The sequence below is a fragment of the Salvelinus fontinalis genome, chromosome 3, assembly GCF_029448725.1.
Source record: "Salvelinus fontinalis isolate EN_2023a chromosome 3, ASM2944872v1, whole genome shotgun sequence".
Taxonomy (NCBI): Eukaryota; Metazoa; Chordata; class Actinopteri; order Salmoniformes; family Salmonidae; genus Salvelinus; species Salvelinus fontinalis.
In genome coordinates, this window is record NC_074667.1 from 622,365 (window position 1) to 648,720 (window position 26,356).

At 49.4% G+C, this 26,356-nt stretch overlaps 1 protein-coding gene across 1 annotated transcript in view; it reads right to left on the reverse strand.

Annotated features, from left to right (window-relative positions):
- Nucleotides 1–7,540: 7,540 nt before the first annotated feature.
- Nucleotides 7,541–26,356, reverse strand: part of LOC129835008 (mitotic spindle assembly checkpoint protein MAD1-like) — a 122,544-nt gene continuing 103,728 nt past the window's right edge. The window contains exon 10 of the mRNA XM_055900350.1: nt 7,541–10,521. Coding sequence (XP_055756325.1) covers nt 10,354–10,521 — 168 coding nt within the window. The 3' untranslated portion in view covers nt 7,541–10,353. The remainder of the gene's footprint in view (nt 10,522–26,356) is intronic.

Below are 26,356 nucleotides of genomic sequence, written 5' to 3' on the forward strand. Positions count from 1 at the left end.
GCTGTTGTGCACATGGAATAGACAAAAGGTGGAAATTATAGGCAATTAGCAAGACACCCCCAAAAAAGGAGTGATTCTGCAGGTGGTGACCACAGACCACTTCTCAGTTCCTATCCTTCCTGGCTGATGTTTTGGTCACTTTTGAATGCTGGCGGTGCTCTCACTCTAGTGGTAGCATGAGACGGAGTCTACAACCCACACAAGTGGCTCAGGTAGTGCAGTTCATCCAGGATGGCACATCAATGCGAGCTGTGGCAAAAAGGTTTGCTGTGTCTGTCAGCGTAGTGTCCAGAGCATGGAGGCGCTACCAGGAGACAGGCCAGTACATCAGGAGACGTGGAGGAGGCCGTAGGAGGGCAACAACCCAGCAGCAGGACCGCTACCTCTGCCTTTGTGCAAGGAGGTGCACTGCCAGCGCCCTGCAAAATGACCTCCAGCAGGCCACAAATGTGCATGTATGTTATGTTTAGATGTTTATATATTTATATGTTTATATATTTAGATGTTTATATGTTTATATATTTATATATTTATATGTTTATATATTTAGATGTTTATATGTTTATATATTTATATATTTATATGTTTATATATTTAGATGTTTATATATTTAAATGTTTACATGTTTAGATGTTTATATGTTAATATATTTATATATTTATATGTTAATATATTTAGATGTTTATATGTTTATATGTTTATATGTTTATATGTTTATATGTTAATATATTTATATATTTATATGTTAATATATTTAGATGTTTATATGTTTATATGTTTATATGTTTATATGTTAATATATTTATATGTTTATATATTTATATGTTTATATGTTAATATATTTATATGTTAATATATTTAGATGTTTATATGTTTATATGTTTATATATTTAGATGTTTATATATTTAAATGTTTACATGTTTAGATGTTTATATGTTAATATATTTATATATTTATATGTTAATATATTTATATATTTATATGTTAATATATTTATATATTTAAATGTTTACATGTTTAGATGTTTATATGTTAATATATTTATATATTTATATGTTAATATATTTATATATTTATATGTTAATATATTTATATATTTAAATGTTTACATGTTTAGATGTTTATATGTTAATATATTTATATATTTATATGTTAATATATTTAGATGTTTATATGTTTATATATTTATATATTTATATGTTTATATATTTAGATGTTTATATATTTAAATGTTTACATGTTTAGATGTTTATATGTTAATATATTTATATATTTATATGTTAATATATTTAGATGTTTATATGTTTATATGTTTATATGTTTATATGTTTAGATGTTTATATGTTTAGATGTTTATATGTTTATATATTTATATGTTAATATATTTAGATGTTTATATGTTTATATGTTTATATGTTTATATGTTTATATGTTTATATGTTTATATGTTTATATGTTTATATGTTTAGATGTTTATATGCTTAGATGGATCATTAAGCCCTATTCTGAACCTGTTCTCTCCATATATATTCTAGTGAGTCTGTTGAGAAAATTCTAATCAACGGCTCACTGTAGTTAAAAGAATGGCTTTAGATAAATGTACTGAAAACCCCATTAAATGAAAACTCCACAAGAAAACAATCGGTTGACCAGCAAGTGGGAGGGATTTCAGCAGGTTATATCAAATGCATTCAGTGCACGGACGGGAGCCACACCTGCAAACGCCCGTTACGCACCTGCATACGGTAAGTCTGAACACACACTAGTGAAAAGTGCTTCAATCAAAATGCAAAAAAAAAAGGAATAGATTTCCTGAGTCCTCTGTCTCTTTTTCTAGCCAATCAATGACCCCCCCCCCCCCCCTAATCAGTATAGATCGAGGTGTGACACCAGGTTATTGTCTCTCTCTAGCCAATCAATGATTCTAATTCATCAATTAACGGTCCAGGCACGACACTCACACCCAGACACAGCTTCGTATCCAATGACGACAAGCCCCACCAGCGTTCCGTAACCATTGAGAAGTACACGTTGAGTATATTCCATATGGCTTCCTGTCCCCTATAGGTAATGAACTGTATAGGGAATAGAGGGAACGTTGAGTATATTCCATATGGCTTCCTGTCCCCTATAGGTAATGAACTGTATAGGGAATAGAGAGAAAGTTGATTATATTCCATATGGCTTCCTGTCCCCTATAGGTAATGAACTGTATAGGGAATAGAGAGAACGTTGAGTATATTCCATATGGCTTCCTGTCCCCTATAGGTAATGAACTGTATAGGGAATAGAGAGAGTGTTGAGTATATTCCATATGGCTTCCTGTCCCCTATAGGTAATGAACTGTATAGGGAATAGAGGGAACGTTGAGTATATTCCATATGGCTTCCTGTCCCCTATAGGTAATGAACTGTATAGGGAATAGAGGGAACGTTGAGTATATTCCATATGGCTTCCTGTCCCCTATAGGTAATGAACTGTATAGGGAATAGAGAGAACGTTGAGTATATTCCATATGGCTTCCTGTCCCCTATAGGTAATGAACTGTATAGGGAATAGAGAGAGTGTTGAGTATATTCCATATGGCTTCCTGTCCCCTATAGGTAATGAACTGTATAGGGAATAGAGGGAACGTTGAGTATATTCCATATGGCTTCCTGTCCCCTATAGGTAATGAACTGTATAGGGAATAGAGAGAGTGTTGAGTATATTCCATATGGCTTCCTGTCCCCTATAGGTAATGAACTGTATAGGGAATAGAGAGAACGTTGAGTATATTCCATATGGCTTCCTGTCCCCTATAGGTAATGAACTGTATAGGGAATAGAGGGCCATTTGGGACACAGACATCGAGAACGTCCCAACCTGCTTCTGATAATAGTATTTACACAATCTGACAGACAAACACACACACGCACACACACACACACTTGAACCATAAACCTCTATATATATGTTCAATACGACCCTCCTAGACGCTTCACTGGAAACTGTGTTTTCCAAGAAGAAGTATTACATACGTTTTAAATCTAGGAGGATAAGGAGGAAAACTTTATACACCTTTATACTCTGTGTTGTTGTATGTGTCGAACTGCTATGCTTTATCTTGGTCAGGTCGCAGTTGTAAATGAGAACTTGTTCTCAACTAGCCGACCTGGTTAAATAAAGGTAAAATACATCAACACTATCCGTCTGTAGAGGAGAGGACATCCCAGAGGGAAACGACACTAAAAAGAAAACGTCTCTTAAAAGTAGAGGAAAATAGGAAAAAGGAAGCGGGAGAGTAAAGAGAGAGAGAGTACCCAAAACTCAGCGTAGCTCGCAAGCTAACCCAAACCTCAGTGTAGCCCGCCAGCTAACCCAAACCTCAGTGTAGCCCGCCAGCTAACCCAAACCTCAGTGTAGCTCGCAAGCTAACCCAAACCTCAGTGTAGCCCGCCAGCTAACCCAAACCTCAGCGTAGCTCGCTAGCTAACCCAAACCTCAGTGTAGCTCGCCAGCTAACCCAAACCTCAGTGTAGCTCGCCAGCTAACCCAAACCTCAGTGTAGCTCGCCAGCTAACCCAAACCTCAGTGTAGCTCGCCAGCTAACCCAAACCTCAGTGTAGCTCGCCAGCTAACCCAAACCTCAGTGTAGCTCGCTAGCTAACCCAAACCTCAGCGTAGCTCGCTAGCTAACCCAAACCTCAGTGTAGCTCACCAGCTAACCCAAACCTCAGTGTATCCCGCCAGCTAACCCAAAACTCAGCGTAGCTCGCTAACTAACCCAAACCGCAGTGTAGCTCACCAGCTAACCCAAACCTCAGCGTAGCTCGCCATTTATCCCAAACCTCAGTGTAGCTCGCCAGCTAACCCAAACCTCAGTGTAGCTCGCCAGCTAACCCAAACCTCAGTGTAGCTCGCTAGCTCATCAGGTATGGATGAGGTCCTTCATTTGGTGAAGTGGTGTTTCTATTATTTAGTACCTGAGGAGTGCAGCCATTCAGAGGAGCTGCAGAGAGAAACACACATGTGAGGGGCCAGAGAGAAACACACATCTGAGGGGCCAGAGAGAAACACACATCTGAGGGGCCAGAGAGAAACACACATCTGAGGGGCCAGAGAGAAACACACATCTGAGGGGCCAGAGAGACTTAGAAACACACATCTGAGGGGCCAGAGAGAAACACAAATCTGAGGGGCCAGAGAGAAACACACATCTGAGGGGCCAGAGAGACTTAGAAACACACATCTGAGGGGCCAGAGAGAAACACACATCTGAGGGGCCAGAGAGAAACACACATCTGAGGGGCCAGAGAGAAACACACATCTGAGGGGACAGAGAGAAAGAATCCGAAGTCAAATGTCTACTGTTTACTGACGATCTGGTGCTTCTGTCACCAACCAAGTAGGGCCTACAGCAGCACCTAGATCTTCTGCAAAGATTCAGTAAGACCAAAATATTGGTGTTCCAAAAAGGTCCAGTCGCCAGGACCACGAATACAAATTTTATCTCGACACCGTTGCCCTAGAGCACACAAAAAACGATACATACCTCGGCCTAAACATCAGCGCCACAGGTAACTTCCACAAAGCTGTGAACGATCCGAGAGACAAGGCAAGAAGAGCATTCTATGCCATCAAAAGGAACATAAAATTCAACATACCAATTAGGATCTGGCAAAAAATACTTGAATCAGTTATAGAACCCATTGTCCTTTATGAGACTCTGCATGCAAAAAAATATCCTCAGTGTACAACATAAAACACCAAATAATGCATGCAGAGCAGAATTAGGCCGATACCCGCTAATGATCAAAATCCAGAAACGAGTTGTTAAATTCTACAACCACCTAAAAGGAAGCGATTCCCAAACCTTCCATAACAAAGCCATCACCTACAGAGAGATGGAGAAGAGTCCCCTCAGCAAGCTGGTCCTGGGGCTCTGTTCACAAACACACCCCACAGAGATCCAGTACAACAACACAATTAGACCCAACCAAATCATGAGAAAACAAAAAGGGATTACTTGACACATTGGAAAGAATTAACAAAAAACAGAGCAAACTAGAATGCTATTTGGCCCTAAACAGAGAGAACACAGTGGCAGAATACCTGACCACTGTGACTGACCCAAACTTAAGGAAGGCTTTGACTATGTACAGACTCAGTGAGCATAGCCTTGCTATTGAGAAAGGTCGCCGTAGGCAGACCTGGCTCTGAAGAGAAGACAGGCTATGTGCACACTGCCCACAAAATGAGGTGGAAACTGAGCTGCACTTCCTAACCTCCTGCCCAATGTATGACCATATTAGAGACACATATTTCCCTCAGATTACACAGATCCACAAAGAATTTGAAAACAAAGCCAATTTTGATAAACTCCCATATCTACTGGGTGAAATACCACAGTGTGACATCACTGCAGCAATATTTGTGACCTGTTGCCACAAGAAAAGGTCAACCAGTGAAGAACAAACACCATTGTAAATACAACCCATATTTATGCTTATTTATTTTCCCTTTTGTACTTTAACCATTTGTACATCATTACAACACTGTATATAGACATAATATGACATTTGTAATGTCTTTATTCTTTTGGAACTTCTGTATGTGTAATGTTTACTGTAAATTTTTATTGTTCATTTCACTATTGTATATTATCTATTTCACTTGCTTTGGCAATGTTAACATATGTTTACCATGCCAATAAAGCCCCTTGAATGTAATTGAATTGAGAGGGAGGTGGAAGAATAGAGAAAGAGAATGAGACAGAGATAGTGAGATAGAGGGAGAGAGACTGCTGTTGCAGGGTAGAAACTGAGCTGGTCTGTTCTCGCTCAGAGACCTCGTCATTCTGGAACCCTCCAAGGAGACCAGAGAAGAGGATAGAGAAGATTGTCTCTCTCAATCCCTCTCTCCCTCTAGCTCAAATCTCTACCTCTCCCTCCCTCTAGCTCGGATCTCTCTCCCTCTAGCTCGGATCTCTCTCCCTCTAGCTCGGATCTCTCTCCCTCTAGCTCGGATCTCTCTCCCTCTAGCTCAGATCTCTCTCCCTCTCTCCCTCTAGCTCAGATCTCTCTCCCTCTAGCTCAGATCTTTACCTCTAGCTCAGACCTCTATCTCTCTGTCCATATAGCTCAGATCTTTACCTCTAGCTCAGACCTCTATCTCTCTGTCCATATAGCTCAGATCTCTATCCCTCTGTCCATATAGCGCAGGGAGAGAGAAAAGACAGAACTAGAAAGAGAGGGAAGAGAGGGGAGAGGGATGAGAGAGAAGAGAGGGAATAGAGAAGAGGGAAGAGAGGGAAGAGAGAGAATAGGGAAGAGGGAGGAGGGAAGAGAGGGAAGAGAGAGAAGAGGGAAGAGAGAGAAGAGGGAAGAGGGAGGAGGGAAGAGAGAGGAGGGAAGAGAGAGGAGGGAAGAGAGAAGAGAGGGAAGAGAGAGAAGAGAGGGAAGAGAGAGAAGAGAGGGAAGAGAAGAGGGAAGAGAGAGGTGGGGAGGGAAAAGAAAAGGGAAGAGAGGGAAGAGAGAGAAGAGGGAAGAGAAGAGGGAAGAGAAGGAGCAGGTGTCCTGCTGGTTTTTAGATTTTATTTTGATTTATTTCACCTTTATTTATCCAGGTCGGCCAGTTGAGAACAAGTTCTCATTTACAACTGCGATCTGGCCAAGATAAAGCACTTAGGAGAGTTTATAGTCTAACCAGACACCTAGGTATTTGTAGTTGTCCACATATTTTAAGTCAGAACCGTCCAGAGTAGTGATGCTGGACGGGCGACCAGCGATCGGTTGAAGAGCATGCACTTAGTTTTACTAGCATTTAAAAGCAGTTGGAGGCCACGGAAGGAGAGTTGTATGGCATTGAAGCTCGTTTGGAGGTTTGTTAACAGTGTCCAAAGTAGGGCCAGAAGTATACAGAATGGTGTCGTCTGCGTAGAGGTGGATCAGAGAATCACCAGCAGCAAGAGTGACATCATTGATGTATACAGAGAAAAGAGTCGACCCGAGGATTGAACCCTGTGGCACCCCCATAGAGACTGCCAGAGGTCCGGACAACAGGCCCTCCGATTTGACACACTGAACTGTATCGGAGAAGTAGTTGGTGAACCAGGCGAGGCAATCATTAGAGAAACCAAGGCTGTTGAGTCTGCCAATAAGAATATGGTGATTGACAGTCGAAAGCCTTGGCCAGGTCGATGAAGACGGCTGCACAGTACTGTCTTTTATCGATGGCGGCTATATCATTTAGGACCTTGAGCGTGGCTGAGGTGCACCCATGACCAGCTGGGAAACCAGGTTGCATAATAGAGAAGGTACGGTGGGATTCGAAATGGTCGGTGATCTGTTTGTTAACTTGGCTTTTGAAGATTTTAGAAAGTCAGGGTAGGATATATATAGGTCTGTAGCAGTTTGGGTCTAGAGTATCTCCCTCTCACTGATGTCACCATTTGACCTCACTGACACCTCACCTCTCACCACACCACACCTCACCTCTCACCAAACCTTACCTCACCTCACCTCACACCTCACCTCACACACGGACAAACACGTCTAGTTAGATTAGTTCTTTATTAACCCAATTCATGTCTGAAATAACATTCCACACGTACAAACATCATAATTATACTGAACAACGATATAAACGCAACACAACCATTTTACTGAGTTACAGTTCATAGAAGGAAATCAATTAAAATACATTAATTAGGCCCTAATCTATGAATTTCACATGACTGGGCATGGGCACAGCCACCCACTGGGGAGCCAGGCCAGCCAATCAGAATGCGTTTCCCCCCCACAAAAGGGCATCCTTACAGACAGAAATACTCCTCAGTTTCATCCGCTGTCTGGGCGGCTGGTCTCAGACGATCCTGCAGGTGAAGAAGCCGGATGTGGAGGTCCTGGGCCGGCGTGGTTACACGCGGTCTGCGGTTGTGAGGCCGGTGTGGTTACACGCGGTCTGTGGTTGTGAGGCCGGTTGGTTACACGCGGTCTGTGGTTGTGAGGCCGGTTGGACGTACTGACAAATTCTCTAAAACGCCATCGCGGCTTACGGTAGAGAAATGTTTACTAAATACTTGACATGTTGTGTTTTTATTTCTGTTCAGAAATGGGATTCAGAAAACAAACTTAGAGGCAGGAAGTAATAAAGCTGTTTGTTCTAATGACAAATCAACTCATTCAGGTTAGACCTTTTCCACTGCTTTCCATTTACAAGAAAATAACTAGATGACAGTAGTTGTGTGTCTCTGTTTAAAATAACTAGATGATAGTTGTGTGTCTCTGTTTAAAATAACTAGATGATAGTTGTGTGTCTGTTTAAAATAACTAGATGACAGTAGTTGTGTGTCTCTGTTTAAAATAACTAGATGACAGTAGTTGTGTGTCTCTGTTTAAAATAACTAGATGATAGTTGTGTGTGTCTGTTTAAAATAACTAGATGATAGTTGTGTGTCTCTGTTTAAAATAACTAGATGATAGTTGTGTGTCTGTTTAAAATAACTAGATGAGAGTTGTGTGTCTGTTTAAAATAACTAGATGATAGTTGTGTGTCTGTTTAAAATAACTAGATGATAGTTGTGTGTCTGTTTAAAATAACTAGATGATAGTTGTGTGTGTCTGTTTAAAATAACTAGATGATAGTTGTGTGTCTGTTTAAAATAACTAGATGAGAGTTGTGTGTCTGTTTAAAATAACTAGATGATAGTTGTGTGTCTGTTTAAAATAACTAGATGATAGTTGTGTGTCTCTGTTTAAAATAACTAGATGAGAGTTGTGTGTCTGTTTAAAATAACTAGATGATAGTTGTGTGTCTGTTTAAAATAACTAGATGATAGTTGTGTGTCTGTTTAAAATAACTAGATGATAGTTGTGTGTCTCTGTTAAAATGACATTCGGCTGTGTGTCCAACATGAAGCCATATGAACCTTCTGCAAAAAAACAACAGCTTTGGAGCAAAGATCAACACAGGAAGTAGTGAAACAATAACAGAACACCTGACTGAAGGTTACAGAGATCACACTATATAAAGACACAGGAAGTAGTGAAACAATAACAGAACATCTGACTGAAGGTTACAGAGATCACACTATATAAAGACACAGGAAGTAGTGAAACAATAACAGAACATCTGACTGAAGGTTACAGAGATCACACTATATAAAGACACAGGCTGTCACCCTAATCCCTATATAGTGCACTACCTTCAGGCTCTTGTAGTGCACTATGTAGGGAATAGGGTGCCATTTGTGACAGACAGAGAGAATTGACGTAATTGACGTAAGTCTAGACAGCGACTCCCTTTATTCAACTCTATATTATTATCATCAGAGTCCATCGCACAGCTGTGTGAGTCAGACCATGACATCACAGGTCAGATAGTGAGGTCATAGGTCACATGACGACACCACAGGTCAGACAACAATGACAGATCTAGGATCAGCTTCCCTTCCCTCAATCCTAACCTTAACCCTTATGTGAAGAGGTCAAGGCAATGTCATCACATGTCAAACAATGAGGTCACAGGTCATATAACATCACAGGACACCCTCAACCCCGGGGGGTCAAGTCAGACCGTGGTCTGTCGGCTGAAGAGGTCGAGGGTCAAGTCAGACCGTGGTCTGTCGGCTGAAGAGGTCGAGGGTCAAGTCAGACCGTGGTCTGTCGGCTGAAAAGGTCGAGGGTCAAGTCAGACCGTGGTCTGTCGGCTGAAGAGGTCGAGGGTCAAGTCGGACCGTGGTCTGTCGGCTGAAGAGGTCGAGGGTCAAGTCGGACGGTGGTCTGTCGGCTGAAGAGGTCGAGGGTCAAGTCAGACGGTGGTCTGTCGGCTGAAGAGGTCGAGGGTCAAGTCAGACGGTGGTCTGTCGGCTGAAGAGGTCGAGGGTCAAGTCAGACGGTGGTCTGTCGGCTGAAGAGGTCGAGGGTCAAGTCAGACGGTGGTCTGTCGGCTGAAGAGGTCGAGGGTCAAGTCAGACGGTGGTCTGTCGGCTGAAGAGGTAGAGGGTCATGTCAGACCGTGGTCTGTCGGCTGAAGAGGTCGAGGGTCAAGTCAGACGGTGGTCTGTCGGCTGAAGAGGTCGAGGGTCAAGTCAGAACGTGGTCTGTTGGCTGAAGAGGTCGAGGGTCAAGTCAGACCGTGGTCTGTTGGCTGAAGAGGTCGAGGGTCAAGTCAGACCGTGGTCTGTCGGCTGAAGAGGTCGAGGGTCAAGTCAGACGGTGGTCTGTCGGCTGAAGAGGTCGAGGGTCAAGTCAGACCGTGGTCTGTCGGCTGAAGAGGTCGTGGGTCAAGTCAGACGGTGGTCTGTCGGCTGAAGAGGTCGAGGGTCAAATCAGACTGTGGTCTGTCGGCTGAAGAGGTCGAGGGTCAAATCAGACTGTGGTCTGTCGGCTGAAGAGGTCGAGGGTCACAGCAGAGAGGAAGGCTGGGATGCTCTTCTGGTGGTGCAGGTGGAGGTCCACCATCTCTCTCAGGGTTCTACTGAAGTCTGTCTCCATCAGCTGCATACTGCCTCCACTGCACACAACACCTCCACTGGCCTGGAGGAGAGAGAGGGACGGGACGAGAGATAAAGAAGAGACAGGGAGAAGGGGTCAGTTAGAAGTACACTACATATATAAACTCAGCAAAAAAAGAAACGTCCCTTTATCAGGACCCTGTCGTTCAAAGATAATCCAAATAACATCACAGATCTTCAAAGTAAAGGGTTTAAACACTGTTTCCCGTGCTTGTTCAATGAACCATAAACAATTAATGAACATGCACCTGTGGAACGGTCATTAAGACACTAACAGCTTACAGACGGTAGGCAATTAAGGTCACAGTTACGAAAACTTAGGACACTAAAGAGGCCTTTCTACTAACTCTGAAAAACACCAAAAGAAAGATGCCCAGGGTCCCTGCTCATCTGCGTGAACGTGCCTTAGGCATGCTGCAAGGAGGCATGAGGACTGCAGATAAATTGCAATGTCTGTACTGTGTGACGCCTAAGACAGCGCTACAGGGAGACAGGATGGACAGCTGATCGTCCTCGCAGTGGCAGACCACGTGGAACAACACCTGCACAGGATTGGTACATGCCAACATCACACCAGCGGGACAGGTACAGGATGGCAACAACAACTGCCCGAGTTATACCAGGAACTCACAATCCCTCCATCAGTGCTCAGACTGTCCGCAATAGGCTGAGAGAGGCTGGACTGAGGGCTTATAGGCCTGTTGTAAGGCAGGTCCTCACCAGACATCACCGGCAACAACGTCGCCTATGGGCACAAACCACCGTCGCTGGACCAGACAGGACTGGCAAAAGTGCTCTTCACTGACGAGTCACGGTTTTGTCTCACCAGGGGTGATGGTTGGATTCCCGTTTATCGTCGAAGGAATGAGCGTTACACCGAGGCCTGTACTCTGGAGCGGGATCTATTTGGAGGTGGAGGGTTCGTCGTGGTCTGGGGCGGTGTGTTACAGCATCATCGGATTGAGCTTGTTGTCATTTCAGGCAAACTCAACGATGTGCGTTACAGGGAAGACATCCTCCTCCCTCATGTGGTACCCTTCCTGCAAGCTCATCCTGACATGACCCTCCAGAATGACAATGCCACCAGCCATACTGCTCATTCTGTGCACAAATTCCTGCAAGACAGGAATGTCAGTGTTCTGCCATGGCCAGCAAAGAGCCCGGATCTCAATCCCATTGAGCACGTCTGGAACCTGTTGGATCGGAGGGTGAGGGCTAGGGCCATTCCCCCCAGAAATGTCCGGGAACCTGCAGGTGCCTTGGTGGAAGAGTGGAGTAACATCTCACAGCAAGAACTGGCAAATCTGGTGCAGTCCATGAGGAGGAGATGCACTGCAGTATTTAATGCAGCTGGTGGCCACACCGGATACTGACTGTTTTTGATTTGACCCCCCCCCCCCCCCCCCCTTTGCTCAGGGACACATTATTCCATTTCTGTTAGTCACATGTTTGTGGAACTTGTTCAGTTTATGTCTCAGTTGTTAAATATTATTATGTTCATACAATGTTAAGTTTGCTGAAAGTAAACGCAGTTGACAGTGAGAGGACGTTTATTCTTTGCTGAGTTTATATACAGCAGTATGTGGACAACCCTTTCAAATTAGTGGATTCGGCTATTTCAGCCTCACCCAATGCTGACAGGTGTATAAAATCGAGCACACAGCCATGCAATCTCCATAGACAAACATTGGCAGTAGAATGGTCTTACTGAAGAGCTCAGTGACTTTCAACGTTGCACCGTCATAGGATGCCACCTTTCTAATAAGTCAGTTTGTAAAATTTCTGCCCTGCTGCAGCTGCCCCGGTCAACTGTAAGTGCTGTTACTGTGAAGTGGAAACATCTAGGAGCAACAACGGCTCAGCCGTGTAGTGGTAGACCACACAAGCTCACAGAACGGGACCGCCGAGTGCTGAAGCACGTAAAAATCATCTGTCCTCAGTTGTCACTACCGAGTTCTAAACTGCCTCTGGAAGCAACGTCAGCACAAGAGCTTCATGATATGGGTTTCCATGGCCGAGCAGCCGCACACAAGCCTGAGATCACCATATGCATTGCCAAGCTGGAGTGGTGTAAAGTTCACCGCCATCGGACTCTGGAGGAGTGGAAACACATTCTCTGAAATGATTAATCACGCTTAACCATCTGGCAGTCTGACGGACGAATCTGGGTTTGGGGGACGCCAGGAGAACGCTACCTGCCCTAACGCATGGCGCCAACTGTAAAGTTTGGTGGAGGAGGAATAATGGTCTGGGGCTGTTTTTCATGGTTCGGGCCCCTTAGTTCCAGTGAAGGGAAACCTTAAAGCTACAACAAAGACATTCTAGATGATTCTGTGCTCCCACCTTTGTGGCAGTTTGGCAAAGAACCTTTCCTGTTTCAGCATGACAATGCCCCCCGTGCATAAAGCAACGGTCCATACAGAAATGGTTTGTCGAGATCGATGTGGAAGAACTTGATTGGCCTGCACAGAGCCCTGACCTCAACCCCATCGAACACCTTTTGGATGAATTTGAATGCCAACTGCGAGCCAGGCCTAATCGCCCGACCTCACTAATGCTCTTGTGGCTGAATGGAAGCAGGTCCCCACAGCAATGTTCCAACATCTAGTGGAAAGCCTTCCCAGAAGAGTGGAGGTTGTTATAGCAACAAAGGGGGGAACAACTCCATATTAATGACCATGATGTTGGAATGAGATTTTGGGATGATGTCCCATCTCTCCTGGACTGGAGTAGAAAACCCTGTTGTAGGACCCCACACACACACACACACACACACACACACACACACACACACACACACACACACACACACACACACACACACACACACACACACACACACACACACACACACAGCGTCAAGAGGGAGAGAGCATTAACTTTAGAAGTGAGGAAAGAAAATCAATTTAGAAGTTGTTTGTTGTTTATGGGAACCTGTTTGTGTGAGCGGTGGGATGAGTCGGTGAAATGGGAAGAAATTCAGGGTGGATTAATTAAATAAATACCACGCCGCTCAGAGTGAAATGAGGGGAGGGAGCGCAAAGGGAGGAGGAGAGGGAGGAAGTAATTAAAGAAATGCAGGGAGGAGAGGAAGAGACAGAGAAGAGAAGGGAGAGAGAGAGAGCCTCTTCTGCCCAGTCAACTTTTCCATTCACAACCATCCCTCTTTGTCCATCTCTCTCCCCCATTCTGTTTCTCTCCTCCTGTGTCTAAGCCCATCTGTAAAGTTCTGCCATATAGATCTCTCTCCCTGAACACACCACCACACACACACCTGGAGGGCGCCATGGGAACCAGGGCCGGTGTTCTAGAGCCCCGAGGACTTCACGACCATCAAGTTATACTCAACTTCGGTGAAAATGTCTCTACTGTAGTCGTTTCCCCCCCGTCCCACACTGAAGAATCCCTAAACATCATATACACTCAACTTCTGTGAAAATGTCTTTACTGTAGTCTCTTTCCCCCCCGTCCCACGCTGAAGAACCCATAAACATCATATACACTCAACTTCTGTGAAAATGTCTCTACTGTAGTCTCTTTCCCCCCCGTCCCACACTGAAGAATCCCTAAACATCATACACACATTGCAATATGAAAACGTTTCCCTCTGAAGTCAGTGGTCATGTGATGCTCCGTTGGTAGAGTATGACACTGGGAACGCCAAGGGTTGTGGGTTGGATTCCCGCCTGGTCCCCCCCCCCCATCTGAAGACTGTATGCACCCCCATGACTAAGTCACTTTGGATAATGGGGTCTGCTGAATGTCAAGTTAATATTACTTCAACTCGGACTATAAACACTAAATAATGTCAACTATATAGAAATCATTACATACAAATGTTTTATCTTGTGGTAGAAAGGCCAGTGAGGGAGAGAGAAGGATAGAGAGACAGGAGGGAGAGACGGGAGAGAGATGGAGGGAGAGAGAAGGATAGAGAGACGGGAGAGAGATGGAGGGAGAGACGGGAGAGACAGGAGGGAGAGACAGGAGGGAGAGAGAAGGATAAAGAAAGACAAAATAGAGGGAGAGAAAGAGAAAGGAGAGGAGGAACACGGAGATACAAGGGAGACAGGAGGGGAAAATGGAGGGAGGAGAGAGAGAGATGGGAGAGAGAGATGGGGGGAGAGACGGGAGATGGAGAGAGAGAAGAGCGATGGAGAGAGAGAAGAGAGACGGAGGGAGGGAGAGAGAGATGGAGAGACAGATGGAGAGAAGAGAGACGGAGGGAGAGAGACAGATGGAGGGAGAGAGACAGATGGAGGGAGAGAGACAGATGGAGGGAGAGAGACAGATGGAGAGAAGAGACAGATGAAGAAGAGAGATGAGGGAGAGAGAGACAGATGGAGAGAAGAGACAGATGGAGAGAAGAGAGACAGATGGAGAGAAGAGAGACAGATGGAGAGAAGAGAGACAGATGGAGAGAAGAGAGACAGAAGGAGAGAAGAGAGACGGAGGGAGAGAAGAGACAGATGGAGAGAAGAGAGACAGATGGAGAGAAGAGAGACAGATGGAGAGAAGAGAGACAGAAGGAGAGAAGAGAGACAGAAGGAGAGAAGAGAGACAGATGGAGAGAAGAGAGACAGATGGAGAGAAGAGAGACAGAAGGAGAGAAGAGAGACAGAAGGAGAGAAGAGAGACGGAGGGAGAGAAGAGAGACGGAGGGAGAGAAGAGAGACGGAGGGAGAGAGACAGATGGAGAGAAGAGAGACGGAGGGAGAGAAGAGAGACGGAGGGAGAGAGACAGATGGAGGGAGAGAGACAGATGGAGAGAAGAGAGACAGATGGAGAGAAGAGACAGATGGAGAAGAGAGATGAGGGAGAAGAGAGATGAGGGAGAGAGAGACAGATGGAGAGAAGAGAGACGGAGGGAGAGAGAGACAGATGGAGGGAGAGATACAGATGGAGAGAAGAGAGATGAGGGAGAGAGACAGATGGAGAGAAGAGAGATGGAGGGAGAGAGAGATGGAGGGAGAGAGAGATGGAGGGAGAGAGAGATGGAGGGAGAGAGAGATGGCGAGAAGAGAGACAGATGGAGGGAGAGAGAGATGGCGAGAAGAGAAATGGAGAGAAGAGAGACGGAGGGAGAGAGAGAGACGGATGGAGAGAAGAGAGATGGAGGGAGAGAGACGGATGGAGAGAAGAGAGATGGAGGGAGAAAGAGACGGATGGAGGGAGAGACGGATGGAGGGAGAGAAGAGACGGATGGAGGGAGAGAAGAGACGGATGGAGGGAGAGACGGATGGAGGGAGAGACGGATGGAGGGAGAGACGGATGGAGAGAAGAGAGACGGATGGAAAAGAGAGATGGAGGGAGAGAGACAGATGGAGGGAGAGAAGAGACAGATGGAAAAGAGAGATGGAGGGAGAGAGAGATGGAGGGAGAGAAGAGAGACGGATGGAGAGAGATGGAGGAAGAGAAGAGAGATGGAGGGAAAGAAGAGAGATGGAGGGAGAGAGAGATGGAGGGAGAGAGAGACGGATAGAGGGAGAGACGGATGGAGAGAAGAGAGATGGAGGGAGAGAAGAGAAGAGAGATGGATGGACAGAAGACGGATGGAGGGAGAGACGGATGAAGAGAAGAGAGCACTAGGCCCAGAGGGTAATGATTAACATGCACCACCATGTCATTGACTATCTCCTTCCTCTCTTCAATTGCAGGAAAAACACAGGAAAGGAATCATATTTCATTTAAAGGTCAGAAGTGGGAAGTTTTTTCTTCAAAAAGGGATTTATTCAAATAGTGTGTGTGTTCTCAGTGTGTGTGTGTGTGGATTTATTCAAATAGGGACCTTATCAACGCCTGTTAGCATATTCATGACTCCCCAAAACGTGTTATGAACAAGTCCTGACCTTTATCAAATCAACAAGTTGTTGTTTAATAACAACACAATAACTTCACTATGTCAGTCCAGGGTGCTCCTTTCCCCCATGTCCTCCTCTCTCTCCTACCTCCTTTCCCCCATGTCCTCCTCTCTCTCCTACTACTCACCCTCTCCTTCCTCCTCCTCCTCTCCCTCTCCTACCTCCTTTCCCCCATGCCCTCCTCTCTCTCTCCTACTACTCACCCTCTCCTTCCTCCTCCTCCTCTCCTACCTCCTTTCCCCCATGCCCTCCTCTCTCTCTCCTACTACTCACCCTCTCCTTCCTCCTCCTCCTCTCCCTCTCCTACCTCCTTTCCCCCATGCCCTCCTCTCTCTCTCCTACTACTCACCCTCTCCTTCCTCCTCCTCCTCTCCTACCTCCTTTCCCCCATGTCCTCCTCTCTCTCCTACTACTCACCCTCTCCTTCCTCCTCTCCCTCTCCTACCTCCTTTCCCCCATGCCCTCCTCTCTCTCTCCTACTACTCACCCTCTCCTTCCTCCGCCTCCTCTCCCTCTCCTACCTCCTTTCCCCCATGCCCTCCTCTCTCTCTCCTACTACTCACCCTCTCCTTCCTCCTCCTCCTCTCCCTCTCATACCTCCTTTCCCCCATGCCCTCCTCTCTCTCCTACTACTCACCCTCTCCTTCCTCCTCCTCCTCTCCCTCTCCTACCTCCTTTCCCCCATGTCCTCCTCTCCCTCCTACTACTCACCCTCTCCTTCCTCCTCCTCCTCTCCCTCTCCTACCTCCTTTCCCCCATGTCCTCCTCTCTCTCCTACTACTCACCCTCTCCTTCCTCCTCCTCCTCTCAATCTCCTACCTCCTTTCCCCCATGTCCTCCTCTCTCTCTCCTACTACTCACCCTCTCCTTCCTCCTCCTCCTCTCCCTCTCCTACCTCCTTTCCCCCATGTCCTCCTCTCTCTCCTACCTCCTTTCCCCCATGTCCTCCTCTCTCTCTCCTACTACTCACCCTCTCCTTCCTCCTCCTCCTCTCCCTCTCCTACCTCCTTTCCCCCATGTCCTCCTCTCTCTCTCCTACTACTCACCCTCTCCTTCCTTCCTCCTCTCCCTATCCTTCCCTCCCTCTCCTTACTCCTCTCCCTTCTCTCCTTACTCCTCTCCTTACTCCTCCTCTCCTTACTCCTCCTTCTCCTCTGTTTACTCCTCCGATCTCCTCTCCTTACTCCTCCTCCTCCTCTCCCTCTCCTTCCTCCTCTCCCTCCCCCTTCTTCCTCCTCTCCCTCCCCCTTCTTCCTCCTTCCTCCTCTTCCTCTCCTTCCCTCCCTCTCCTCTACTTCTCCTCTCCTTACTCCTCTCCTTCTCCTCTCCTTACTCCTCTCCTTCTCCTCTCCTTACTCCTCTCCCTCTCCTTACTCCTCTCCCTCCCTCTCCTTACTCCTCTCCCTCCCTCTCCTTACCCCTCTCCTTACTCCTCTCCCTCCCTCTCCTTACTCCTCTCCCTCCCTCTCCTTACTCCTCTCCCTCCCTCTCCTTACTCCTCTCCCTTCTCCTCTCCTTACTCCTTCTCCTCTCCTTACTCCTCTCCTTACTCCTTCTCCTCTCCTTACTCCTTCTCCTCTCCTTACTCCTTCTCCTCTCCTTACTCCTTCTCCTCTCCTTACTCCTCCTCCTCTCCCTCTCCTTCCCTCCCTCTCCTTCCCTCCCTCTCCTTCCCTCCCTCTCCTCTACCTCTCCTCTCCTCTACCTCTCCTCTCCCTTCTCTCCCTACTCCTTCTCCTCTCCTTACTCCTCCTCTCCCTCCCCTTCTTCCTCCTCCTCCCCCTTCTTCCTCTCCCTCTCCTACTACTCACCCTCTTCTCCTCCTCCTCTCCTTCCTCCTCCTCCTCTCCTTCCTCATCTCCTCTCCCTCCCCTCCCTCCCTTCCTCCTCTCCTCTCCTTCCTCCTCTCCCTCCCCCTCTCCTCCTCTCCCTCCCCTCCTCCTCCTCTCCCTCTCCTTCCTCCTCTCCCTCCTCCTCCTCTCCCTCTCCCTCCTCCTCATCTGTATTTCTAGTTAAAGGAAATTGATGGTTGGTGGATTAGAATGTGGGACGTCACACGGAAGTCACCTCAGCCAACCAGAGACGAGGCTGCATGCGGAATGCCAATCCACCAATCACGTCATCACATCCTGGGGTACATTCCCTCACAGACTGGACACACAGGAAGACTGTGACGTACACACACCCAGGTGCACTCGCACAAACACACTCACACACACACACTGTCTCAGGGGGTCACTAAGTGACAGCTTTGTGATGGTAAATCTTCTAGTATAAGTAGTCAGTAGTCAGGGTAATGTAACGGGGGTTACCCACAGTAGTCAGTAGTCAGTGTAATGTAATGGGGGTTACCCACAGTAGTCGGTGTAATGTAATGGGGGTTACCCACAGTAGTCGGTAGTCAGTGTAATGTAATGGGGGTTACCCACAGTAGTCGGTAGTCAGTGTAATGTAATGGGGGTTACCCACAGTAGTCAGTGTAAAGTAATGGGGGTTACCCACAGTAGTCAGTAGTCAGTGTAATGTAATGGGGGTTACCCACAGTAGTCAGTAGTCAGGGTAATGTAACGGGGGTTACCAACAGTAGTCGGTAGTCAGTGTAATGTAATGGGGGTTACCCACAGTAGTCAGTGTAATGTAATGGGGGTTACCCACAGTAGTCGGTAGTCAGTGTAATGTAATGGGGGTTACCAACAGTAGTCAGTAGTCAGTGTAATGTAATGGGGGTTACCAACAGTAGTCGGTAGTCAGTGTAATGTAATGGGGGTTACCAACAGTAGTCGGTGTAATGTAATGGGGGTTACCCACAGTAGTCGGTAGTCAGTGTAATGTAATGGGGGTTACCAACAGTAGTCAGTGTAATGTAATGGGGGTTACCAACAGTAGTCAGTGTAATGTAATGGGGGTTACCCACAGTAGTCAGTAGTCAGTGTAATGTAATGGGGGTTACCCACAGTAGTCAGTGTAATGTAATGGGGGTTACCCACAGTAGTCAGTGTAATGTAATGGGGGTTACCCACAGTAGTCAGTGTAATGTAATGGGGGTTACCCACAGTAGTCGGTAGTCAGTTGTCAGGGTAACGGGTAATGTGTGAAGGTTGAGCTGACAGGCTTCTAGAAGAAGGGGGGGGGGGGGGGGTTACCAGGTCAGAGTGGGACGGGGGGTTACCAGGTCAGATTGGGACGGGGGGTTACCAGGTCAGAGTGGGACGGGGGTTACCAGGTCAGAGTGGGACGGGGGGTTACCAGGTCAGAGCGGGACGGGGGGTTACCAGGTCAGAGCGGGACGGGGGGTTACCAGGTCAGAGCGGGACGGGGGGTTACCAGGTCAGAGCGGGACGGGGGGTTACCAGGTCAGAGAGGGACAGGGGGTTACCAAGTCAGAGTGGGACGGGGGGTTACCAGGTCAGAGTGGGACGGGGGGTTACCAGGTCAGAGTGGGACGGGGGGTTACCAGGTCAGAGTGGGACGGGGGGTTACCAGGTCAGAGTGGGACGGGGGGTTACCGGGTCAGAGTGGGACGGGGGGTTACCGGGTCAGTGTGTGACGGGGGGTTACCGGGTCAGAGTGGGACGGGGGGTTACCGGGTCAAAGTGGGACGGGGGGTTACCAGGTCAGAGTGTGTAGTGTGATGGGGGTTAACAGGTCAGAGTGGGACGGGAGGTTACCAGGTCAGAGTGGGACGGGGGGTTACCAGGTCAGTGTGTGTAGTGTGATGGGGGTTACCAGGTCAGAGTGGGACGGGGGTTACCAGGTCAGAGTGTGACGGGGGTTACCAGGTCAGAGTGGGACGGGAGGTTACCAGGTCAGAGTGTGACGGGGGTTACCAGGTCAGAGTGTGACGGGGGGTTACCAGGTCAGAGTGTGACGGGGGGTTACCAGGTCAGAGTGGGACGGGGGGTTACCAGGTCAGAGTGGGACGGGGGGTTACCAGGTCAGAGTGGGACGGGGGGTTACCAGGTCAGAGTGTGTAGTGTGATGGGGGTTACCAGGTCAGAGTGGGACGGGGGTTACCAGGTCAGAGTGTGACGGGGGTTACCAGGTCAGAGTGGGACGGGAGGTTACCAGGGCAGAGTGGGACGGGGGGTTACCAGGGCAGAGTGGGACGGGGGGTTACCAGGTCAGAGTGGGACGGGGGGTTACCAGGTCAGAGTGGGACGGGGGGTTACCAGGTCAGAGTGGGACGGGGGGTTACCGGGTCAGAGTGGGACGGGGGGTTACCGGGTCAGAGTGGGACGGGGGGTTACCAGGTCAGAGTGGGACGGGGGGTTACCAGGTCAGAGTGGGACGGGGGGTTACCAGGTCAGAGTGGGACGGGGGGTTACCGGGTCAGAGTGGGACGGGGGGTTACCGGGTCAGAGTGGGACGGGGGGTTACCGGGTCAGAGTGGGACGGGGGGTTACCGGGTCAGAGTGGGACGGGGGGTTACCGGGTCAGAGTGGGACGGGGGGTTACCAGGTCAGAGTGGGACGGGGGGTTACCAGGTCAGAGTGTGAAGGGGGGTTACCAGGTCAGAGTGGGACGGGAGGTTACCAGGGCAGAGTGGGACGGGGGGTTACCAGGTCAGAGTGGGACGGGGGGTTAGCAGGTCAGAGTGGGACGGGGGGTTACCGGGTCAGAGTGGGACGGGGGGTTACCGGGTCAGAGTGTAGTGTGATCGGGGTTACCAGGTCAGAGTGTGACGGGGGGTTACCAGGTCAGAGTGTGACGGGGGGTTACCAGGTCAGAGTGGGACGGGGGGTTACCAGGTCAGAGTGGGACGGGGGGTTACCAGGTCAGAGTGGGACGGGGGGTTACCAGGTCAGAGTGTGAAGGGGGGTTACCAGGTCAGAGTGGGACGGGAGGTTACCAGGGCAGAGTGGGACGGGGGGTTACCAGGTCAGAGTGGGACGGGGGGTTACCAGGTCAGAGTGTGACGGGGGGTTACCAGGTCAGAGTGTGACGGGGGGTTACCAGGTCAGAGTGTGACGGGGGGTTACCAGGTCAGAGTGTGACGGGGGGTTACCAGGTCAGAGTGGGACGGGGGGTTACCAGGTCAGAGTGGGACGGGGGGTTAGCAGGTCAGAGTGGGACGGGGGGTTACCTGGTCAGAGTGGGACGGGGGGTTAGCAGGTCAGAGTGGGACGGGGGGTTACCAGGTCAGAGTGGGACGGGGGGTTACCAGATCAGAGTGGGACGGGGGGTTACCAGGTCAGAGTGGGACGGGGGTTACCAGGTCAGAGTGGGAGGGGGGGTTACCAGGTCAGAGTGTGAAGGGGGGTTACCAGGTCAGAGTGGGACGGGGGGTTACCAGATTAGAGTGGGACGGGGGGTTACCAGGTCAGTGTGTGTAGTGTGATGGGGGTTACCAGGTCAGAGTGGGACGGGGGGTTACCAGGTCAGAGTGGGACGGGGGGTTACCAGATCAGAGTGGGACGGGGGGTTACCAGGTCAGAGTGGGACGGGGGTTACCAGGTCAGTGTGTATAGTGTGACGGGGGTTACCAGGTCAGAGTGTGTAGTGTGACGGGGGGTTACCAGGTCAGAGTGTGTAGTGTGACGGGGGGTTACCAGGTCAGAGTGTGTAGTGTGACGGGGGGTTACCAGGTCAGAGTGTGACGGGGGGTTACCAGGTCAGAGTGTGTAGTGTGACGGGGGGTTACCAGGTCAGAGTGTGACGGGGGGTTACCAGGTCAGAGTGTGTAGTGTGACGGGGGGTTACCAGGTCAGAGTGTGTAGTGTGACGGGGGTTACCAGGTCAGAGTGTGTAGTGTGACGGGGGGTTACCAGGTCAGAGTGTGTAGTGTGACGGGGGGTTACCAGGTCAGAGTGTGTAGTGTGACGGGGGGTTACCAGGTCAGAGTGTGTAGTGTAACGGGGGTTACCAGGTCAGAGTGTGTAGTGTGACGGGGGGTTACCAGGTCAGAGTGTGTAGTGTGACGGGGGGTTACCAGGTCAGAGCGGGACGGGGGGTTACCAGGTCAGAGTGTGTAGTGTGACGGGGGGTTACCAGGTCAGAGTGTGTAGTGTGACGGGGGGTTACCAGGTCAGAGTGTGTAGTGTGACGGGGGTTACCAGGTCAGAGTGTGTAGTGTGACGGGGGGTTACCAGGTCAGAGTGTGTAGTGTGACGGGGGTTACCAGGTCAGAGTGTGTAGTGTGACGGGGGGTTACCAGGTCAGAGTGTGTAGTGTGACGGGGGGTTACCAGGTCAGAGTGTGTAGTGTGACGGGGGTTACCAGGTCAGAGTGTGTAGTGTGACGGGGGTTACCAGGTCAGAGTGTGTAGTGTGACGGGGGTTACCAGGTCAGAGTGGGACGGGGGGTTACCAGGTCAGAGCGGGACGGGGGGTTACCAGGTCAGAGTGTGTAGTGTGACGGGGGGTTACCAGGTCAGAGTGTGTAGTGTGACGGGGGGTTACCAGGTCAGAGCGGGACGGGGGGTTACCAGGTCAGAGTGGGACGGGGGGTTACCAGGTCAGAGTGGGACGGGGGGTTACCAGGTCAGAGTGGGACGGGGGGTTACCAGGTCAGAGTGTGTAGTGTGATGGGGGTTACCAGGTCAGAGTGGGACGGGGGGTTACCAGGTCAGAGTGGGACGGGGGGTTACCAGATCAGAGTGGGACGGGGGGTTACCAGGTCAGAGTGGGACGGGGGTTACCAGGTCAGAGTGGGAGGGGGGGTGACCAGGTCAGAGTGTGAAGGGGGGTTACCAGGTCAGAGTGGGACGGGGGGTTACCAGATTAGAGTGGGACGGGGGGTTACCAGGTCAGTGTGTGTAGTGTGATGGGGGTTACCAGGTCAGAGTGGGACGGGGGGTTACCAGGTCAGAGTGGGACGGGGGGTTACCAGATCAGAGTGGGACGGGGGGTTACCAGGTCAGAGTGGGACGGGGGTTACCAGGTCAGTGTGTATAGTGTGACGGGGGTTACCAGGTCAGAGTGTGTAGTGTGACGGGGGGTTACCAGGTCAGAGTGTGTAGTGTGACGGGGGGTTACCAGGTCAGAGTGTGTAGTGTGACGGGGGGTTACCAGGTCAGAGTGTGACGGGGGGTTACCAGGTCAGAGTGTGTAGTGTGACGGGGGGTTACCAGGTCAGAGTGTGACGGGGGGTTACCAGGTCAGAGTGTGTAGTGTGACGGGGGGTTACCAGGTCAGAGTGTGTAGTGTGACGGGGGTTACCAGGTCAGAGTGTGTAGTGTGACGGGGGGTTACCAGGTCAGAGTGTGTAGTGTGACGGGGGGTTACCAGGTCAGAGTGTGTAGTGTGACGGGGGGTTACCAGGTCAGAGTGTGTAGTGTAACGGGGGTTACCAGGTCAGAGTGTGTAGTGTGACGGGGGGTTACCAGGTCAGAGTGTGTAGTGTGACGGGGGGTTACCAGGTCAGAGCGGGACGGGGGGTTACCAGGTCAGAGTGTGTAGTGTGACGGGGGGTTACCAGGTCAGAGTGTGTAGTGTGACGGGGGGTTACCAGGTCAGAGTGTGTAGTGTGACGGGGGTTACCAGGTCAGAGTGTGTAGTGTGACGGGGGGTTACCAGGTCAGAGTGTGTAGTGTGACGGGGGTTACCAGGTCAGAGTGTGTAGTGTGACGGGGGGTTACCAGGTCAGAGTGTGTAGTGTGACGGGGGGTTACCAGGTCAGAGTGTGTAGTGTGACGGGGGTTACCAGGTCAGAGTGTGTAGTGTGACGGGGGTTACCAGGTCAGAGTGTGTAGTGTGACGGGGGTTACCAGGTCAGAGTGGGACGGGGGGTTACCAGGTCAGAGCGGGACGGGGGGTTACCAGGTCAGAGTGTGTAGTGTGACGGGGGGTTACCAGGTCAGAGTGTGTAGTGTGACGGGGGGTTACCAGGTCAGAGCGGGACGGGGGGTTACCAGGTCAGAGTGTGTAGTGTGACGGGGGGTTACCAGGTCAGAGTGTGTAGTGTGACGGGGGGTTACCAGGTCAGAGTGTGACGGGGGTTACCAGGTCAGAGTGTGTAGTGTGATGGGGGGTTACCAGGTCAGAGTGTGTAGTGTGACGGGGGTTACCAGGTCAGAGTGTGACGGGGGTTACCAGGTCAGAGTGTGTAGTGTGACGGGGGGTTACCAGGTCAGAGTGTGTAGTGTGACGGGGGTTACCAGGTCAGAGTGTGACGGGGGTTACCAGGTCAGAGTGTGTAGTGTGACGGGGGGTTACCAGGTCAGATGAACAGCTTTCTTTCCCTCAACCATCTCTCCTCTCTGTCCTCTCCTCTCCTCTACATTAAACTTGACTATTCTCCCCTCCTCTCTTTCCCTCAACCATCTCTCCTCTCTGTCCTCTCCTCTCCTCTACATTAAACTTAAATAACTTTTCACACCAAAGTGTTGCTATTAAGCATTCAAAACCACAATGTAATACTGAGAAAATATAAGGTCTCTTCTCTACCCTCTGCTCTCTTTCAGAGGAGAACGTAGTTTCTTTAAACGTCTGATGTCTGGGATGTCCTGAGAACGAAAAGGTAAATGCCACAGCCTTCTAGAATTACCTGACGACAGATATAACAGAGAGAAACAGAACGAGGGGGGGTTGGAGAGAGTAAGAGAAAACAGAGGAGAGAGGGGGGGGGGGGCAGAGAGAGAAGAGGAGGCAGAGAGGGAGTAAAAAGTGAGATGGAGTGACTCGATCTCTCCTATCTTTACCTCCCAAGTCTCAGACACCATTTAAGACAAAAGAACAGAGGTTTGTGATTGGCTGAAAGGAGAAAAACAGAAGGAATATTAATGGTATAATCAAAAATATGCAAATTAACTTCTGGTTTCAATTTAAATGCAGATTCTGATATTTAACATCTAGTAGAGAAGAGATGGATACACTAGAGAGAGAGAGAGAGAGGAGAGAGGGGGAGGTAGAGAGACAGAGAGGAGAGAGAGAGACAGGGAGAAAGAGAGGGGGAGGTAGAGAGAGAGGGGGAAAGGGAGAAAGGGAGAGAGAGACAGGGAGGTAGAGACACAGGGAGACAGGTAGAGAGACAGGGAGAGAGGGGGAGGTAGAGAGACAGGGAGAGAGGGGGAGGTAGAGAGACAGGGAGAGAGGGGGAGGTAGAGAGACAGGGAGAGAGGGGGAGGTAGAGAGACAGGGAGAGAGGGGGAGGTAGAGAGAGAGACGGAGAGAGGGGGAGGTAGAGAGACAGGGAGAGAGGGGGAGGTAGAGAGACAGGGAGAGAGACGGAGAGAGGGGGAGGTAGAGAGACAGGGAGAGACAGGGAGGAAGAGAGACAGGGAGAGAGGGGGAGGTAGAGAGACAGGGAGAGAGGGGGAGGTAGAGAGACAGGGAGAGAGGGGGAGGTATTGAGACAGGGAGAGAGAGGGAGGAAGAGAGACAGGGAGAGAGAGGGAGGTAGAGACAGGGAGAGAGAGGGAGTTCGAGAGACAGGGAGAGAGGGGGAGGTCGAGCTCAGTTGGTAGAGCAATCGGCAATGCCAGAATGATGTGGTTTTTGCCCTCGTTCTACACAGTTGATTCAAATATCCAAGTCATCATCAAGGGCAAACACCACAACGTGCACCCAGGGTCCCCAGGGCCCACTTTGAGAAACCCTGAGCTAAATGACTAAAAAGAAAACCAGAGCAGAAAGAGTAGAGAAAAGAAAAACTGTAGATCCAGTCTCATCTCCAGCCCCGAGTCTAACCTCCAGCCCCGAGTCTAACCTCCAGCCCCGAGTCTAATCCTCCAGCCCCGAGTCTAATCCTCCAGCCCCGAGTCTAATCCTCCAGCCCCGAGTCTAATCCTCCAGCCCCGAGTCTAATCCTCCAGCCCCGAGTCTAATCCTCCAGCCCCGAGTCTAATCCTCCAGCCCCTAGTCTAATCCTCCAGCCTCTAGTCTCACCTCTAGTCTCACCTCCAGCCTCTAGTCTCACCTCCAGCCCCTAGTCTCACCTCCAGCCCCTAGTCTCACCTCCAGCCCCTAGTCTCACCTCCAGCCCCTAGTCTCACCTCCAGCCCCTAGTCTCACCTCCAGCCCCTAGTCTCACCTCCAGCCCCTAGTCTCACCTCCAGCC